General features: G+C 36.3%; 1 protein-coding gene across 5 annotated transcripts in view; it reads right to left on the reverse strand.

Moving 5' to 3' along the window:
- The window catches only part of PCCA (propionyl-CoA carboxylase subunit alpha), a 473473-nt gene that overhangs the window by 271465 nt on the left and 180602 nt on the right, over positions 1-21406 (reverse strand). For 4 of the 5 annotated variants that reach the window (XM_027854094.1, XM_027854095.1, XM_027854096.1 and 1 more), the window contains exons 11-12: positions 11875-11969; positions 6993-7143 (exon numbers count right to left, since the gene is read on the reverse strand). In XM_027854094.1, coding sequence (XP_027709895.1) covers positions 6993-7143; positions 11875-11969 — 246 coding nt within the window. Of the gene's footprint in view, positions 1-6992; positions 7144-11874; positions 11970-17042; positions 17064-21406 lie in introns of those variants that run through there. The other variant, XM_027854098.1, reaches the window with a different exon arrangement.

A 21406-nucleotide genomic window follows, 5' to 3' on the forward strand; every position in this document is an offset into this window, starting at 1 on the left:
GAATTCTGGAACTGACTGGAACTGATATGTGAGAGACACTGACAAAGGACCTCCCAGTAAGGTATACCCTCAGCAAAGAAGGTGCTCTACAATTGCAGTGGCTCAAAAGAAACATGAGATGTGCAAATGTAGAGACATCTTCACTTGAAATGTTCATATGGACTATTTGTGCCTGACTTGTGGTAAAGCCTTCTACGCTCATATTAGTCTGATTGGACACATACACACTGTACCATGACTTCAACTAAGTGATATCACTTTGGTCCTCTCTGAGAAAGAAGGACAAGAATCAACCAATTGTATATGTTCTCATAGCACATCGCATTATTTCCCTGAGATTCAAGCCCTACTGGCCACTGGCCTCAGGTTTTACCTCTAGGTCTTACCAGGAAGGGCTGGTTTTCCTGAGTGTGGTCACTATTTTTATCTCTGTGACTTCTCAAGTCATACTCTCCTCACCCACAGGTTTTGAAAGCCCAGATGTCACTGTCCAAAATCAGGATTCCACTTCTGTTTTATGGATCCGTTGATCTTTTGGCACTACCTAAGAGTGAACTCCTTCCAAATGAAATATCATCTCTAGTCACCCTTTCCAGTACTAATTCCCTTTCACTCATACCCACAACTTATTAGTCATGGTGGAAAAAAGAGCAAGGGAAAAAGCATTTATTAATTGAGTACTATGTACAAACTATGGTTAAGTGCTTTAAAAATATCTCATTTGGTCCTCACAAAAATCCTACAAGGTAAATGCTATAGTTGTCTTCATTTTACATCTGAGGAACCTGAGGCAGATAGACTTGCCCAAATCAAGCAACTAGTAAGTGTTCAAGGAAAGGTTTGTATCTCTGTGACTCCAAACCCAGTGTTCCATGCACTGTACTATCTAGCTGCCTGGAGAAGCAGGAATGTACGTGAGCAAATGCAGAGTAAACAAGTGCTGGATAGAATGATAGATCTCAGCTATTGGGAAAGAATTAACTATTTCAAAAACTGTTAGGGGAAAAGGAAAACAGTCTAAAATTGCACCAATATCTCACAACATATACCAAGGTAATCTTAAAATGGGTTTATAATTTACACAGCAGAGGTGTCATCAAAAGCAATTTAGAAGAGCATGGAAAAAATTACCTGTCAGATCTATGGACAGGGGAAGAGTTCATTATTAAACAAGAGATAGGAAAATTAGCAGGAGATAAAGTGGAAAACTTTGATTATATAAAATTAAAAGTTTTCGCACAAACAAAACCAATGCAGTTAAAATTAGAGGAGAATCAAGAAACTGGGGAAAGAATCTTTATGGAAAGTTGCTCTGAAATAGGTCTCATTTCTAAAATATGTAGAGAACTAAGTCAAATTTACAAGAATAACAACGATTTCACAATTGGTAAGTGGTCATGGGATATGAAAAAGCACTGTTTGCTGAGGATAACATGCAAGCTATCAAGAGTCATGTAAAGAAATTCTCAAGCACTAGTAATTGGGAAATGCAAGTTAAAGCAACTCTGAAAGTACCATCTCACACCCATCAAACTCACAAAGTTGACCAAAAAATGAAACTGACAAATGCTGGAGGAGTTATGGGAAAATAGGTAAATTAAAGTACTATTCATTTAACTTCAAGCTAGTTCAACCATTCTGGGAAACAATTTGGAACCATGCTGAAAAAGAAAAATTAGAAAAAAGGGATCAATACGGATAAAAATAATTTTAGCAACTTTGTTTTGTGGTGATGAACGTTTGGAAATTGAGGGGACCCCCATCAACTGGGTAATAGCTGAACAAGTTGTTATATGGATGTGACGTGCTATATATAAAATGATGAAAAGACTGTTTAAGAAAAAATCTAGAAAAAGTCATATTAACTAACTCAGTAAAGTGAGTAGTATCAGGAGAGTAATTTATATAATAGGAACTATGTAAAGACATAAAAACTCTGAAAGACAGCAACTCTAATGAACACAATGAATAACTCCATGAACCATGATGAAACATGTTCCTCACTACCAGAGAGGATAGGGATGGACTCAGAGAACAGATTGAAGTTTATATTTTTATTTGATTACGGGGGGTATAGGGACATGGCTAATAAATAAACTTTTTTTGCTTTAATACACACATACACATTTGTAATGACTTTTGTTTTTCTTGCTTTCTCAAGGAATATGGGAGAAGGGAGGGGAGGGAAAGGATTTGAACCTGAACATAAAGTAAAACTGAATTAAAAAAAAGAGACAGAAGGAAGTAGGAACATTTCTTGTTTTCTCACTGTCAATCCCCAGAATCTCCCGTTACTACAATCATTTACCGGGAGCCTGCCTCAATGAGTTCAATATCTAGCTCACACTCTTTCTTCCTCAACACCTGGCCTTTAACTAGAGCTTATGGCCACAGTGATGCAAGGACCCTAGTCAGAGTTCCAAGACAGAGAAGCATGCTTATGGCCGCCGCTCACAGATCCAAGCAGGACAGCAGTGACAAAACCTCACCTTAGGCCTTTCCACCTTGGAAGAACCAAAAACCTACAGACCCTGGTGCAAGCTCTGAAAACAGCAACAAGAAAGTCCTAAAGCTTGGGAAAATGAGCAAACAACAAAAAAAAGACCCTGACCACAGAAAGTTACTATGGTGATATGGAAGAAAAGATGTGAAGTCAGAACACAATGAAGTCAAAATAAGGCTTCAAAGAAAACTGTAAATTGATCAAAGGCCCAAAAATAATACCTAAAAAAAAAAAGGATTTTTAAAATCAAATAAGAGAAGTATAGGAAATATTGGGAAAACAAATTATAGTAACGCAAGAAAATTATGAAAAGAAAGTCAGGAGCTTGGTATAGGAGACAAAAAAAACTGAAGACAATATCTTAAAAAACAAATGACAAAATTATAAAAGAGGCATGTGAAAGTACCATATAGAATGAATCAATATCAATATTAAACACATCAAGTATTAAGTGCATCAAATGATATAACATCCAAATTTTTGAAGGAAATGATAACTGCAAAAAAGGAGGAAATAATAAAACCATAGTAGTTGGAAACTTCAAATTTCTACTTTCAGAACCAGATAAATCAAACCAAAAAAAAAAAAAAAGAATAAAGTTAAAGAAATGAATAGAATTTTAGAAAAGTTAGAAACGGGATGGAAAAGAATATACATTTCTCTCAGACATACATGATGCCTACACTAAAACTGACCGTGTATTTAAGGGCATAAAAACCTAACACACAAATGAAGAAAAGCACAAAAATTAAATGTATCCTTTTCAGATCATAATGTAACAAAAATGACATTCAATAAAAGGCCATGGAAACATACATTAAAAATTAATTAGAAACAAAATAATCTAATCTTAAATAATGAGTGGGTCATAGAGCAAATCAAAGAATTTCATTAGAGAGAACTGCAACAATGAGACAACATATCAAAATTTGTGGGATGCAGCCAAAATAGAACTGTGTGGAAAATCCATATCTCTAAATACTTAACAGCAATAAAAGAGGAAAGGAGCTAATTATGTTAAGCATGCTAATTATTATTAATCACAGTAAATGACATGAAAACAAAAAATCATAAAATGAACTCAATAGATGCAGAAAAAGCTTTGGCTTCATGTCTATTAAAGACCTGGAAAGCACAGGAATAAATGGAGCTTTCCTCAAAATAATAAGTAGTATGGATTTAAAATCATTGGCAAGCATTATCTGTAATAGACATAAGCTAGAAGCCTTTCCATTAAAATCAGGAATGAAGCAAGGATGTCCATTATCACCACTATTATTCTATTCAGAACACTAGAAATGCTAACTATAGCAATTAGAGAAGGAAAAGAACTTAAAGCAATAGGAACATGCAATAAGGAAACTATCGCTTTTTACAATAAGATAGTATACTCAAGGAATCAACAAAAAGCTAGTAGAAATCATTAACAACTTCAGTAAAGTTGAAGGATATAAAATAAACTCACATAAGTCATCATTACTTCTATATATGACCAATAAAGTCTAACAGCAAGTAATAGAAAGATAAATTTCATTTAAAACAACTGAAGAAATGTAAAATATGTGGGACTCTACCTGTCAAGACAAACCCAGGAGCTATATTACCAAATATTTTTCATACAAATAAAGATCTGAACAATTAGAAAAATATTAATTGCTCATGGGTAGGGCAAGCCAATATAATAAAAATGACAATTCTATCTAAATTAATTTACTTATCCAGTGTCATACCAATCAAACTACCAAAAAATTATTTTATAGAACCAGAAAAAAGACTAACAAAATACATCTGGAAGAATGAAAGGTCAAGAATACCAAGGGAATCAATGAAAAAAGTATGAAAGAAGGTGACCTAGCTCTACCAGATCTGGAACTGTATTATAAAACAGAAATCGTCAAATTTAAAAATAAACAAGATTAAGTTAAGGGCCTGAACAGAATTTTAGACAAGTTAGATATGACAGACTTCTGGAGATCATTGAGTGCAAACAGGAAGAAGAATATAAGTTCCTCCCCCGTGCATAGTACCTTTCCAATAACTGATCAAATATTAGGGCATTAAAAAATCTTAAAAACAAATACAGGCAAGCAGAAATACTAAATACATCTTTTAAAGAACATACTGCAATAAAATTACATCCCACAACAGATCAATTAAGAAACTGAAAAATTAATAAGTGACTAAATAACAATCCCTAAAGTATCAGGGACTGTTCTTTACTACTGCAAAGAAAGTTGCCATAATCTCCCAAAGAATAATTTAGAAAAACAAATGAAAGATACATTAAAGATAAAGAGAATGACTCAATATATCAACATTTTAAAGATATAACCAAAATAGTCTTCAAGGGAAATTTTCCATCTCTAAATACTTTCATTAATAACAGAGGGAAAGTACAGATCAGTGAAATGTACATGTAATTTTAAAAATGAAAACTAGAACAAAGAAATTAAAAACCCCCAATTAAGCTCAAAATAGACATGTTGAAAATGAAAGAAGAAATTAACAAAATTGAAAGCAAAAACAACAACAATTTTATTAGTAAGTAAAATGAGGAATGGTGTTTTTCTTTATTTAAAAAACCTAATAAAATAGATAAACCATTTCTTAATTTATTAAAAACCAAATCAAACAAGAAGGTACTATCACAGCTAAGAAAGAAAAATATTAGAAACTAGTATTCCCAATTAGGTGTTAATAAAGCTGATAAGCTAAATTAAATAAATGACTGTTTACAAGGATTCAATGATCATCTCTATGCTAACGATTCTCAGATCTACCTATTCAGCTCCAAACTCTCTACTGACCTGCAGTCTTGATTGTCCAACTGCCTATTAGACCTCTTGAACTGAGTGTCCTGTAGACATCTTAAACTCAATTTGTCCTAAACCAAACTCATTCTCTTTCCCCCTAGCCCTTCCCCTCTTCCTAACTTCCCTATTACTATGAAGGGTGTGGCCATCCTCCCAATCCCTCAAGCTCAAATCTTAGGCATCATCCTGGATTCTTCTATCTCTCACCCTCCATATCCAATCTGATGACAAGGCCTGTTGACTTTACCTTTGTAACATCGATATTACCTCTTCTCTTTCCACGACACCCCCCCCACCCTCATGCAGGCTCTAATCTCCTCATCCTTGGACTATTATAATCACCTGCTGCTAACTCTACCTGCCACAAGTATCTCCCCAGTCCAGTCCACCCCACATTCAGCTGCCAAAGTGTCTCATAAAATGCAGGTCCAACTATGCCATCTCTCTATTCAATAAATTCCAACAGCTCCCTATTGTCCCCACAAGCAAATACAAACTCTTCTGTTTGACATTCAAAGCCATTCATAACCAAGCCTCTGCCCCACCTTTCTAGTCTTCTTACATCTTACCATCCCCACCCCCCATATCCTCTTCAATCCAGTGACACTGGCTTCCTGGCTGGTCAAACAAGCCACTCCATCTCAGCTCTGGGCATTTTCTCAGGTTGTCTCCATGTCTGGAAGGCTCTCCCATCTTATCTCCTCCTCCAGGCTTTCTTTAAGTCCCAAGTAAAATCCAGCCTTCCACAGGAAAACTCTCCCAACCTTTCTTAATTCAAGTGCCTTCCATCTGCCATTTCCTTATTCTGCATACATCTTGCTTGGTATATATTTATTTGCCTGTTGTCTCTCCCATCAGATTATGAACTCCTTCAGAATAGGGACCATCTTTTGCCTTTCTTTTTATCCCCATTGGTTAGCACAGTGCCTGGCATATAGTAGGCAATTCAATGAATGTTTACTGACTAAGAGGTCAGGCTCCCTCTGATGCCAGGATGAGGTCCTGAACAATGACTTTAGTGAAGATTATTTTTCCTAGGGCACAGATGCCACTCCAACTAGCTGAAATTATTAACCACCTCAGCAGAGCTAAAGGATACAAAATAAACTCCACACAAATTGTAAACATCTCTGTGTATCATTAGCCAATTTTCTTCCACATTCTAGATTTGTTAGTGGTGAGAATATCAGTATTAGACTTCCAGCAAAGATGACAATGTGAAAACTTCAAGTGCAGAACAGTTCCCTCTACAACTACCTTAAGAGCAAAAATAACAAATCAACAAATAAAAAAAAATAACATCAACTGAAACAAAATAAAAACAAACAGGAAAAATAAGGTGGGGAAATACCAGTGAGGGCAAGAGAGGAAGAAATAGGAATAAAGAGGAAGTGAAGTAAAGAAAACACAGAGTACAACAATGTAAGTCTAATCCACTATTGAAGAAGCCCTGATTATACCAGAAGTAAGAGATTTCAACCGTTAAGGAGAAAAATATCAAAGCATGGAGAGTAGGAACTTACCGTGAACCCACCGAGGCAGGCAATTCACCTCTGGCAAAGTGCTTGGTCAAGAATATAAGAATACATGTTGCATCTCCACTTACAAGATTGTTTTTTCTTTTAAAATGGGTGTGGAGATGGGTTTTGGGAAAACAGAATTGTTGCTTTTCTTACCTGAAGTCTAGTATTCATTTCTAAAAAGTAAAAATTCTTCTGTGAGTCTACAAGAAATTCCACTGTTCCAGCAGAAGAATATTTAACTGCTCTGGCAAGAGCTACTGCTTGTTCTCCCATGGCTCTTCTAGTCTCAGGGTCCAAAAAAGTGCTACAAATACAAAAATAGTATTTTTATTCACTGAGAAAATATATACTCAGTCTAGTAATGTTTTTATACAAATAAATATATTCAAAATAAAAGATAAATATATCAATTTGTAAAAACATACATAATAATTTTTCAAAATGTAAACAAGTACAACTCACATGTACAAAATATTTATAGCAGCCCTTTCTGTGGTGGCAAAGAACTGGAAATTGAGGGGATGCTCATCAATTCGGCAATGGCTAAACAAGCTGTGGTATATGAATGTAATGGAATACTATTGTGCTATAAAAAATGATGAGCAGGAGGCCTTCAGAAAAACCTGGAAAGACTTATATGAACTGATGTTGAGTGAAATGAGCAGAACCAGGAGAACATTGTACACAGTAACAGCCACGTTGTGTGATGACTGACTTTGATAGACTTAGGTCTTCTCAGCAATGCAAGGACTTAAGACAACCCCAAAAGACTCACAATGGAAAATGCTATCCACATCCAGAGAAAGAACTATGGAGTTTGAATTCAAATGGAAGCAAACTATTTGCTCTCCTTTTCTTTTCTTTTTGTTTTATTGCTTCATTCTCATGGTTCCTCCCATCAGTTCTATTTCTTCTTTACATCATGACCAATGGGAAAATATGCTTAATATGAATTTTTAAGTAGAGCCCATATCAGATTGCACACCATCTTGGAGAGGGGGGAGAAAATTTAAAACTGAAAATCTTACGGAAGGGAATGTTGAAAACTAAAAATAAATAAATTAGTTATTAAAAAATTAATGTGCAATTCTTCAATTTCTTTTTTCAAAAAGAAACTAAAAAAACTGAAAAACTTGGATCTGAATACGCAAATGAACAACGTACAGATCTGAAACTGTGGAAAATCTTTTCTTGCTTCTTATTTCAATGGTTCAAGATTTATTATTTTATCTGCATAGGCAAACTCTAACTAAAACATATGATGCCTATCTTTCAATACTTTTATGCTATGAAAGAAAAAACTAGTACCATTTTCACTATCTTTTCATAAGTTCCTTCACACTAAAGGGATATGACTAATAACTGGAAAACTAACACAACCTTTCAAAACTTATCAAAACACTGAACAATCATTTTATCATACCACTGATAGAAATGTGAAATTATCCTTCATAACAATGTTTCCAAATACTCACAGATTTATGATCTGGAAGGGACCTGAAAGATCATCTAAGGCAACCTTTTATTTTATAGATGAGGAAACGAAGGTCTATGGTGATTAAGAGATTTGCCCAAGATTACAACTATTAACAGACATAATTCAAACTCAGAACCTCTGACTCTTAAATTTCAATAAACTAATACATGATAACCCAATTCCATCACAAGATCTCAAACCCTACTTAAGTAATTCATCTCAGCAGATTCCACAGAATTCAAAACTTCTCCATTTGCTGTAACTGCTGTTTCCACACATGGATGGTACGGTACTGGCTGGTGTGGAACTCTGTTTTCTTCAAGTTAACTGTCAGGCCAAAATTAGCACAAGGGTCAGAGAATCAATCCATTCTTTTGCATCTAAGCCTCAGAGTCTGCACTGAGTGCATAATCATCTACACACAAAATGTCATGCACCAACTTTTCTTCCACATTACTCTTGGCTCATAATCTTTTCGAGTTAAACAATCTAGAGCTGACCTTGATGACATTTTTGTTCTTGCTGGAGGCATCTGACAATATCATTGAAAACATCATGCTAAAAAGCACATAGTACTGCTTCACTCCACTGTTAACTGGAAAAGCACAAAAGTATGGTCCATTATTCAGAACCTATGCAATCATGCTATTGTGGAACTGGCATATAATACTGGTGAACTTCTCCCAGGCAACAAATTTTGCTACGATCTTCCACAAGCCCTCATGACTGACAGTATCAAAAGCCTCAGTCAAAACAATAAATGTTGTGCATAGACTTGTGTTCTGCTCCTACCATTTCTCCTGGAGTTGTCAGGCAGCAAACACCACATCAACCATTCTTCAGCCCTTTCTGAAACCACATTGAATCTTGTGTAGATGACTATCTTCCTGGTGAAGGATCAGCCTATTTAGGGAGGACTCTGGCAAGAATCTTGCCAGCAATGACTAAGAGAGAAATCCCCACACCATAATTGTCACAAAATAATCCATTTCCTTTTCTTTTATACAGATGGACATTAAAGGTATCCTTGAACTCTTGGAGGATAACCTCCTCTTGCCATACAACCCAGAAGATTTCAGTCAACTTCTGTATGAGTATTTCTCTAAGCTTAACTTGCACTTCACTTTTGAAGAAGTTAAATGTTGCCTTCTTAGAAATGGACAAACTATCCTGCTGGTAAACTCTGTGGATTTCTCATATTTCATTTAGCATTTCCCCATCATTTTTATCAAACCAATCCTGATGTTTGTTGAGTATTCTGGCCCAGATGAGTAAATTCACTGCTGTACATCAAATCTCTGAAAGCTGCCTACTCCTTTCCTGTTCCACTGTTGCCAAAAAAGTGTTAGCTCAGCTTTCCCTCCAAGTTAGCAACAAACTGTTCTCCCAAGGAAAAGTGCTTTAATCTGTTAACATTATCTTGCCTTGAGGCTGCCACTTTTCTTGAATGCAAATGTTTAGCTACGGGAGGATATCTATGATCAGTCCAGCACTCTACACCACAACTCACCTCTGTCACTCTCACATCCTGTCTCTTCTCCTTACGATGACATAATTTATTAAATACCAGCGTTTGCTGTGAGGGTGCATCCACAAAGTTTTACAGCATTTGGGTAAACTGAAGGTAGAGTTGGTGATGAGGTCATGAGATGTACAAGTCTTCAGTAGTAAGTAACCATTGCTGTCACTGTTTCCAACACCCCTCCTTCCAAGGACCCCCTTTCATGCCTGATAGTCTGTCCCTACTCTAGTGTTTAAGTCACCAGAATTATAAACTTGTTCTTTTTCAGCACCTTGATGATGTGGGTCTCCAAGTCTTCAAAAAATTTTTCTTTGACCTCATCAAAGTTCATCATAGTGGGAGCATAAACACTGATAATGGTGGAATGGTGTTTTCCTGAAAGGGACAATCTCATTATCATGAGCCTGTCACTCACTCCTTTTGGGAGGCACACAGGCTTGTTGACTAGATTAGTTTTGACTGTGAAACCTACACCAACTCACAGCACTCCCCATCACTGCAGCCACTCCCGAAAAATATATCCAGCCCCAACTTTGGTAAGCTAGCCTTCACAAAACTTTTTATACATATTTTTTGTGTTTCAACCGCACAGTAGGATCCCTGCCTGCTGCAGCAAGCAGGCCAGGGTAAAGTAGCTTAGGTAAAGTTGACAATTTTTAGGGTAATTTTTCTAGCCCGTTCCTCATGCCAGGAGGTAACCAGCGTGGTCCTTTAAAAAGGCTGCTCAGACACCCAGAGGGCTGCTGAATCCCACTACTACATCAGTCCAGTGAGAAGATGACCTCACGGCATGTGTCCCTGTGTGCAGGGTTGTGACTACAGCTCCCAGTGTATACACACCTGCTGCTTCATCACTTTCCTGTTGCCATAGGACTTAGAGGTATGCAAAAAAATCACAAAATGGTATGGTTCATGTCTTTTGACTCATACATACATAAATTAGATTTAAGTGAGGCAGAGTTGGGTAAAGTCATCAGCCTCACTCTCTCTCTCTTCCAAAGTCACAGTAGTCCAGTAGCAGGGCAAAAATCAAGACAACCAGAGATGGCTTGGGATGGAGTGGATGATTTTGATATCTCCATTGTCTAACCAAACTCTAAGCGCTCCATAGTACCTGTTTGAGCTACCTTCATGGCCACTAGAACAAACTGCTCTCATCTACCCATTCCACTGGGGAAGTCTTCACATGTTTGGGGTAGACACCTCCCTAACCCACTAAAAGGTCTTATTTCTTTATATGGTAAATTGGGTATTTGTATGTTAGAGTCCAAATATGGTAGTTCTTCTGTCATCAGTGGTGAGAATGCATTGCTATAACAATTCTGGGAAGGACATAGGAATCAGAAATAAGATCTATGAGTTCCATAGGTTACTCTCAAACTGGTTTAGCCCATCTGCTCGAATGGTTTCTCAGGTAATGGCTGTTGCCCATCCTACAGCTTCAAGGAGTCACAGGTGACAGTTAGGTGACCAGTTGGACACCAAACATGTAAAGCAGCCCTGAAAAGGGCTCGGCAGCCCTTACAGCCAAGCTACTTCTCTTCCCAGAATATCTGTATATCTCAATATATTGTACTGTTTTCTGCTACAACTGGTTAGTAGATGGTCTAAGTCACAAAGCTATGTAGGAAATTCAACATAAAATTTATGATCCAATATATCAATGTAAGTTGTAAAAGCACTAGAAACTCACAGGGAAGGATTTCTTGCAACTTAATAAACTCATCATTATTTTCCGGTTCTACTCCAATGAATATCAAGAATATGCATATTGGGAAAACTACTTATTTAAGCATACACTGACTTGCTGCATACATAGTTAAACTGACACCCAACCTTGGTCAAAGTAGTTACAGGAGCTATCAACTTGGGCAAATTAATGGACATTTTAAAAAATTATTATTATATCCATTAATTCATTATTTTTCTTAAAGTGTAGGAAAGAAAATTTATCCTATGAAAATGATAAACAACATGCAAAAGCAAAATAATTCCCCCAAAATTATCATCAATGGTCATCAATAATGGAAACTTACCTTGGTGCCTCCTCCACTACCTTTTGATTTCTTCTCTGGATTGAGCATTCTCTTTCATTAAGCCACAAAGCATTTCCATGTTTATCACCCAAAACCTATGAGAATCAAATAATTTAAAATAATTATACATTTTTAGATGCAAATTACATATTAATAGTAGCAGCTGGCATTTATAATATACTATTTTAAGATTTGTAAGACACTTTACATGCATCATTTCATGGGATCCTCAAGATAGCTGGTTGACATATTGACACATAAAGAAACTAAAGTCCAGAGAGCCTGAGTGAGCTATTCCTAAATATGAAGCCAGTAAGAGGCGAGAAAGAACCAGGTCTTTCTGATCTAGAACTCTTTCCACTAAACCATGCTCTCTTCCCTTAGACCTCCTCAAAAAATTAACACAGAAGATGGAATGTTTGACCCTAACAAAATGTAAAACAAAGATGTATAAAACATTCCTCATTCCTATGTCTTTCCCAGAATTTCTATAGCAATGCATTCTCACCACTGATGACAGAAGAACTACCATATCTGGACTCTAACATACAAGTACCCAATAACTGCACTAAGCTGATGAAATAGCTGGATCTTGCCAAATGTAGAGATGAAAAGTCTGCAGAGATTACACAATTTTGAAGGTTCTAAGGAATCCATTTTCAAAACCCCTCCAAAGAGGTGAAGATACCAAAGCAATTGGAAAAAAAATCACTGTTTATTACCAAACAGTAGTTGAGAAGGACCCACTGACCTTAATGCCTATTTTCTCCAACTACACAAAATCCTTATGACTATACACTACACATGCAATGGGGAAATCCTTAATGAAACACTGACAAGGGAATAGGCAGGCTTTTATAAATGATTTTATAAAGCAGAACAAATATTCAGACTTGCCAAATTTCATGACCAACAAGAAAATAAAAGATCACATGGAGTTTAGTTTTTGTTACATAAGCAGCAGAAAGGTATACTATGTTAAGAGTGCTGGAAATAGAAACAAAAGCTATGGTTTTGAATCTCAGGCCTAAAACATGATAGGTGTGTGACCATAGGCAAGCCATTTATTCTCTCTGGGCTTGTTTCCTCAAGCATCAAATGGAGATGATGATACTTGTACTATCTACATTATAGGTTTGACATATAATATTTTACCAAAGCCTAATGTCACATATAAATATGATTATTAATTAAAAAACTGACTCAGTAAAGCAAGCCTTTCTTACATCTTTCATACTAAATAATAACATCATAAAAGACTCTTTGATAGAAAAAAAAATGAAGACAACTTGCTTCCTTTAAAAACCCTTCTATATCATCCTCATTCTCTGATACATAATTACTCTCCTTGATGAGAAAAACCTGATTATACATGCACTTAATCCCATACCTTCCATGTTCCCCAGAAGTTGACCCTTTGATTATCATCCCTTTCATATACAACTTCTCCTGGCTCTCCTGGATCTACTGGCTTCTTCTCAAATGCCAACACATGTGTCCAGGTGTCCCCTATCCTTAAAACATTTTTCACTTAAACCAGCCAACCCACTCAAACTAATGTCAGTCAATACGTCATCATTTACTAAGCACGTAAGTGCCAGAAACTGGGGTTATAGAAATAAAAGACAACTCTTTCCTTAAGGAAATTTACATTCAGGGGATATATAATGGTGGCATAAAAATCAACTAGGGAATGGCCAAAAAAAAATTATGGCATACAAATGAAATAGAATTCTATTGTGGATTGGAAATGATAAAAGGGCTGGTTAAAAAAAAAAACTAAAAAGATTTACATAAACTGATACAGAATGAAATGAGCAGAACAGAACAATTTACACAAGGAAAACATTATAAAGAAAAAAAAAACTCTGAAAAACTTAAAGAGCTTTGATCAATACAATAACTAACCATTATTTCAAAGGACCAATGATGCTACCTACCACCTGACACAGAGATGATGGATTCAGGGTGTAGAAATAAACATATACTTTTTGAAAATACACAATGTGGGAATTTAATTTGCTTGGCTACATACACATTCGTTTAAAAAAAAAGTTTTGTTTTTCTTTTTCATTCAGAGATGGGGGTAGAGAATAGATTTTTAGTAATTTTTTAAAACAAATTAATTATTTTAAAGAAATGAAAAAATAACAAAGGGTCCCTTGAAGAAGGCAGCACTTGAGCTGAGACTTGAAGGATGATATAGATTTTGAGAAGCAAAGGTGAGGAAAAAGGATATTCCACACACAGGGACACTCTGCAGAGAAATAGAAGAAAAAGCTGAAATGTTCACGGAAGAAAAAAGCAATAGGCCAGTTTAGGTAAAACATAGTTTATGAGAGGGTGTAATATATAACCAAGCTGGAAAGACAGAATGAAACCTAAATTATGAAAGGCTTAATCTGTCAGAGGAGTTTGTATTTTATTCTAAAGGCATCAGGAAGCCACTGATGCTTCTTAAGCAGAAGACTGACATAACTGGAACAATGCTTTAGTTCTACCCTCAGTAGGTGTATAGAAGATGGGGTACAGAGCACAAAAACAGATACAAGGCTATCAATTATGGAACTACTGCAATAGCCCAGATAAGAGGTACTAAGGGTATTAAAATTATTTGTCATTGTCTAAATGGAGAGAAAAATATGAATACAAAAGTCATCTGAGAATTTTAAAACTTGGCAATTCAATGAATGTAAGGAATGAATGAGTGTAAAGAGTTAAGGACAAAGCCTTTGGATGACTGGAAGAATGACAGAGCACTTAACAGAAAAAGCAGAGTTTGGAAGAGGCTTGGTTTAGGGAAAAGCATTTCAGAGATACATTCCTAAAAAAAAAAAATCTACGAACATTGTTCTATCTTTTCACCTACTATTCACTTGTCAACCCCTTGCATCTAGTTCTAACCACACGACTAAAACATCTCTCAAAAGTTATGAGTCATTTCCTAATTACTCAATCAATTGGCCTATTCTCAGTAACCATTCTTCTTGACAACTCTGCAACTTTTATTATTCCACCTGCTTCTGCTTTCCAGCATAGACACACACACACACTCTCACTCACTCACTCATACAAAAGAGTTGAAAATTCGTGAGTTAGTGAGTGCAGGGGGGTGCGGGGTTTCCCCCTTTAGAAAGTGAGCTCCTTGATGGCAGGAACTATCTTCCTTGTATTTGCATCCCTAGCACCTAGTACAGTACTTGGCATGTGTCAAGGATACCACCACCCTTTTAATCACTGAGACTCACAAGTTATGTATCATCCTCAACTCTTCACTCTTACTCCAATATTGAATCAGCTGCCAAGTCCTGTCAGGTCTACCTCTAATCACTCACATGCTATCCTCTGATACTGCCACTACTATGGTGCGGGCCCTCATCACTTCATGCCTATACTATTGCAATAACCTTCTGGTTCATCTTTCTGCCTCAAATCTCTCCTCACTCCAGTCTATCCACTGAGCTTTCAAAGTGATGTTCCTAAAGCACAGATCTCTTCCATATCACTCCCTCTCTCACCACTCAATAAAATTCAGTAGATCCCTATCTCCAGAAATGAAATCATCTGGTATTTAAAACCTCTAATAAACTTCCTACCTTCCAATCTTCTTATACCACCACCACCATGTACTCTAGGTAAGCCTAGCACTTTAGCAATGTCTAGCACATATTAAGTGCTTAATAAATGTTGTTTAAGTTGACTCAATTTTATGATTTAGCGATTTGTCCCCCCTGACCCTCAAGGAATTCTCTTCAATTGGTGGTTAAGTGACTTGCTTAGGCTCACACAGCTACAAAGTGTCAAGTTTCAGGTCTCAGACCCGATTTGAACTCAGGGCCTCCTGACTCCAGGGCCAGCACTCTATCTACTGTGCCACCGAAAGGCTTAAGAGCCTTTCTATTACCTCTCCTGATTCTCTTTCCACTTTGCCTGGGACACAAATATATAAAAAATAACAAAGTACTAACAACTACTTACCAGCTCTATCATAAAACATAAGCATATCCCATTTAGAAAGTAAGTGACAATTTCTGTCAGCAATTTCTTCATTTATCACTATTACAGCTTTGTAATTTTGGGAGTTACTTCAAAGTCTGACATGCAAACTCTTCACTACGTGAGGGCTTTTAATTAAAGTTATTTTGTGATATCCTTCCCCCAAAACACTGACTTAACCAAAATCTACTTTCTGCCACCTTCCCTTAAAATTCCCTGGTTATTATAATACTGATTTTTCATAACACTTTTAAATTTTTTTTAAACCAAATAAATTCATTGTCCATTGGTCTCTTAGGAAGGCCAGTGTATCCAGCATTTTCTTATATATAATGTTTCACCTAGGGCAAAGAAAATCTTCATAGTTCAATTTGTGTGTGCTATAGTAGACAACTGTGTGAACAGCAGACAAAACTGAAAAGGATTTTGCTAGGGTTTAGCCACTGTGAGGTAGTATACATTGGTCAGAGTAACCTATTATATAAGTTAAGTAACCACTGAGAGGTTAATATTTCTAAAATGTTAGTACTTCCTCAAAGATGTGAGTTTGATTCTGGCTGCAGGTAATTAGTAATCATGTAACCATCAGTCTCAGTCTTAATTTTCACATCTAGAAAAGGGAGATAATAATAGCCCTTAACAGGGTGTGCTTGGGAAGATCAAATAAGATAACATATATAAATCATTTTGCAAATCTTAAGGAATGTGAAAAATGAATTCTCTTGGTAATCTGTGACTTGGAGACTTAGATCTCCCAGCCTCCCTTCTGCTCCTGAAAACTTCTTCACAAGGACATGACTGATAATAAACTTACCCTGGTCAAACTCCAACCCAGGCCTGAACTGATTTAATCTGCTACAGTTTAGGTGGAGACAGATTCCCAGACTGGGGGTGGTATTTCCTCTGTACAGGGAGAGCCCCTCTCCCAGTATGTTGACCAATTAGGGTTGACTGGAATCCCTTGGCAACCTACTCTTTGAAGGGCAGATAACCCTATAACCCTGTACCCCCAAATCCCAAACTGAGCCAGTTCTGAACTGCCTCCTTTGCAGGGCCCAGTTTTGGATTGAACTCCTATGCAATGCATGTCAAGCTACCTTGAGAGAAATTAAACTGTGGGCACAGGAACCCTAATTTCATTTGTCTCTTTCTTAGAATAGACTGTAACTTACTGAGGTTTTGACATTAAATGGTGCCAGGTGACTCAGATTTGGACTGAGATTTTCTGGGGACACTTTTTCACCCCAACAGCACTCACAGGACTTTCTCCTGAAATCCCAGCCCTGAAGGGTGGTTGAGTCTTATCCCCAAAATCCCTCTTCCTTATCCATCAGACTCTCCATATTAGGTTGCAGTCCATTTTTCTCCAAGTGGCTCTGGGGTCAGAGATCTAGAAAGGACTCCTGGAAGGAAAAGGATATCCTCTGTAATTTGGTATGGGTCAATCAGAGTAAATTGGCATGTGACGTGGAACTAAAGGATAACTGAATTTTGACCAGCCTAAATTGGTTTATCTTAAAAACAAACTAAGCCTAGAAAGCCAACAAGAAAACTAGATTCATGCACACTTTGTCTTGTCAAGCTGTTTCTGTCTCTGTGTGTATTTGTAAAATGCTTCATGTTTGTGGCGAAAGATTTTAAAGGCAGCCAGAAAAACTTCTAAGGAACTTCTAATGTTTGTAATTAAAGAGAGAGGATCAGGGAAGAACTCCCACCTTAGGCTTTCAGTGGGAGATTAAGACTCTTTGGGGAGTCTCAACACTGGCCAAGTTGGGATACCAGAATAAAGTTAGATAATGAGTAATGGAATTAAAAAGCAGGGTGAGACTCTCCCAGAAGTTAGTAGAAGATGGAATCAGTTAGCAAACAGTTTTTAGACTGATAAGAATCTAAACCAGGCAAGGGCTGAGAGAAAAGCTGATGGTTTGAATTCAGGTTTAATCAGATCCCAAAGCTAAAGTTTGTACTTTGTTTAAATTAAATCTAGGGAATAGTCTTTGCGCCCCTCCTGCCAATGTATCTAGTATCACGGCAATATGTTTAAAACTGAAAAAATAAGGGTCCTTCTGTCTTTTAGAATGCATATTAACATTATAAAAGCTGTTTGTGAAAGGTGTGGGAGAAATACAGCACTCTTAATTGAGGCATTAACTCTCTCCAGATTCTAAAAGGTGAAAACAAGCAGGACAAATTGGGGTAAGTATAATTTTTAATTTGGAATGGAAAGGAAGATGAAGGTAGTCTGAATAATGAGTTTGAAAGACTAGGAAAGAGAAATAAAGGCTTGAGGGAAAATATGAAAGGCAGAGGAAAAAAAAACTGGAGACAGATTGGGGTGGTCAGCAGTAAGCCCATGTGCTCTACGCTGCCCCCCACCACTGGATAGTCCTGGGTGCCGTTGTACCAGTTTCAGATAGTTTCAGCATGTTGAGAGGGTATAAAGAAGTTTGATTTAAGTAGAAAAATTGAAAATGAAAATTTCGTGGCTTGATTTGAAAACCAATAGATTATAGAAGATATAGGTTTGAAGGAATTATCTCTACCCACCTTTCAGGATAAACCTGTAGGAAGGCCTTATTAAATCTAACATTATATAAATATTGGCTATGGTAAAGATATTGGTTACTGTGATTTGAGATTATTATGTAAAATCTTGAGATGTTTCCTTGTCTTCCTAATTAATTATTGGAGGCTCTGGAGGTTTCCTACCTGGGGAGGCTGATCACACCCTATCAGCATTAATACAAATCCCTTAGGTCCCTTTGCTTGGGCAAAACTCTTTTTTTTCTCTTTTCTTTCTTTTCTTTTCTTTCTTTTTCTTTTTTTTTTGGTGAGGCAATTGGGGTTGAGTGACTTGCCCAGAGTCACACAGCCAATAAGTATCAAGTGTCTGAGGATGGATTCGAACTCAGGTCCTCCTGACTCCAAGGCCAGAGCTCTATTCACTGCACCACCTAGCTGTCTCATTGGGTCAAACTCTTTAGCTAACCTGATGATATATGTATTTCCTAGACCACATGTCTTCTTGATGGAATATATGAATTTGTGGATATTTCCTTTCAAAGTGACAAGAATACTGGACTTTTTAAAAATGTTTAAATTTATTAACTGTATGGTCCCAAGAAAGTTCTATTTACCTCAGTTTACTGTTCTGTAAGGGGGTAACCCCAGGAATGCTGTGAGGATCACATGATAGTAAAGTGCTTGGTACATGGCTCAGTGTAGGATAAATGCTATCTGAAGGTTAACTGTTTAAATGTAATTGTTTAAATTAAGGTCATCTGATTGGAAATTAATTGGTTTTGTTTCAAGTCTAAATGCATGATATTTGTTTAGGGTATTGTTATATTTCCAAAATTCCTCATACTGTGCAATTTAGTAACAACTGTATCACCTATGTTGTTAGAAAAGCAATTTCTCTGTTAAATTAGAATTGTATTGTCAGTGAAAAAGAAAACTGAATGGGTCAGGAAGCTATTAGGTCATTCATTCTATCTGCCCATGTGTTGTAATACTATAATTTAAGAAATCATAAACTTCCAAGTTTTGTCTATATTTTAAAGGGAAGTTTCAGCTAAAATTATTTGGCTATCACTTAAAAAATAAGATTGTTAACTAAGTTATTAGGAGTTATGAGTTTAAATCAAGTATTCACAAAAGTATTTTTGTGAAAGGAAACTTGGGAATTATGCAAAGAAAGAACCCTGTAAAATCTTGTAATTAATTTAGTTTGTTACAGTAACATCAGGATAAATTGCAAGCTGTTTAAAAACAGGGAGAAAAAAGGGAAATACTTTTATGAAGAAATGTTTTGCAAAGTCTTTTGTGTGATTTTTTAAAGGCCTGCTAAATTTTCATTTGCAAGCTAATCTGTTGCAGTAATAATTTGATAGTAATGACAATTATGTCCAAACCTACTGTGAATTTCAAGTTTCATTCTTAGGTTTGTTTTGTCCTTGGACTGGCCTCAATGAGTACTTTCTGAGAAAGAGTCAGAGTCAGCAGCTCAATGGCAGCAACATCAGAGATCTAAGGCTAGAGAGCAATACTAAAGCAATTACTCTAAGTGGGAAGGATCTTGCTGTTTTGATCTGAATTCATTCATGGCCTACCAAGGATTAAAATTAGTGTTTGAACTTATCATATGTATAAGATTCAATTACTGAAGTGTCTCATTCTTTCAGATTAAGTATGGTTAGAGAGGGATAAATAAGCTTGAGAAACAGATGCAAAATCTATTAGAGTAGTAACTTATGATCTTAATGGAAATTTGATTTTACTCATTTGTTATTTAATCAGGAACTAGTATATGTGTAGGAATGTATACACACTACCTAAGGCTCTGATTATCTGAACTTACTATTCAAGACCTTATAGAACTGTTAACTGACTGTTATTCTGAGTATGACTCCAGGTATGGTTTTCAAGGAATGCTATTGAGCCACTGATCCATGATGCCAGCATCCCTCTGGGGCTCTATACTACGAACTGCAGAGGGTATTCTCATGGGAAAAGTTGGGAGAACGACTTCCACATGAGCTGAGGTAGTATTCTCCTGACTCAATTTCCCCAATATGAATATCCCACCTGGCAGATTTTAAGCCTGGTTCAATGCAATTGGCCATCTTACATAACTTCTGCCGGAAGTGACATGAAGTTCGGGAACATTTTTCCCTTACTGTAGTTATGTCCCTGTTCTTTTATGGGAAATTTCTATAATCAAAAAGTTTTATAAGTACAATATTAAATAACAGATTGATACTGCAACATCTGAGGTTATTATAGTAAGATGCAAGTATAAGATTGAGCTATTTGGCCTAGAATTTTAGAATTAAGTATTTAGCCTTGACATCTATTACTAGGATACATTCCTGTATAAGTTAGGGTCCTTTAATTCCTCATAATGATATGGTGATAATTAGGTCAAGGACTTGTGAAACCAGGATATTATTTTGTTACTCAGTTAATATCATACCTGTCTCAGTTTTGTCACAATGTTAAAAGAAGAATGGCTTGTAGTCTATCATGTAAATGCCTCAAAAGAAGCATCCACTTTAATTAGGAGTTATTTATTTGAACATGACCAGAAGTTGGAACTGTTTTATTACTTGATATGTACTGTTTTAAAATTGATCATTCAATGCATTATGTATGTATTGGAGTCCTTTTTTTTATAAAAAGCGTTCTTTTATTAATTCCTTAGTGGACTCTCATCCTCCTGATGGGAAAATAAATGTTAAGTATAAAAACTGGGTTCTAATTTCATTAAGTGGGTTCTAATTTTCCTGTTTTTATTCGAATTTCTTATCAACATGACAATTGGCTACGGTTCCAATTTTGATTATATAATAATAAAGACAGAAGGGTTGAGTTAACTTTCATGATTTGACCTGGGTCTTGGCAAGGTAATTTAAAATTGTGTTAAGATCAATTTTGTAGGAGAGTGGACACAAGAAAGAGGATCTCTACAAGAAGATGGTCTGCTGGAGACTGCTTAAACAGCACTCAGACCAGAAAACTTCATCAGATGATGTTC

The sequence above is a fragment of the Vombatus ursinus genome, unplaced genomic scaffold (assembly GCF_900497805.2).
Source record: "Vombatus ursinus unplaced genomic scaffold, bare-nosed wombat genome assembly UNPS02010304.1, whole genome shotgun sequence".
In the NCBI taxonomy this organism is placed as follows: Eukaryota; Metazoa; Chordata; class Mammalia; order Diprotodontia; family Vombatidae; genus Vombatus; species Vombatus ursinus.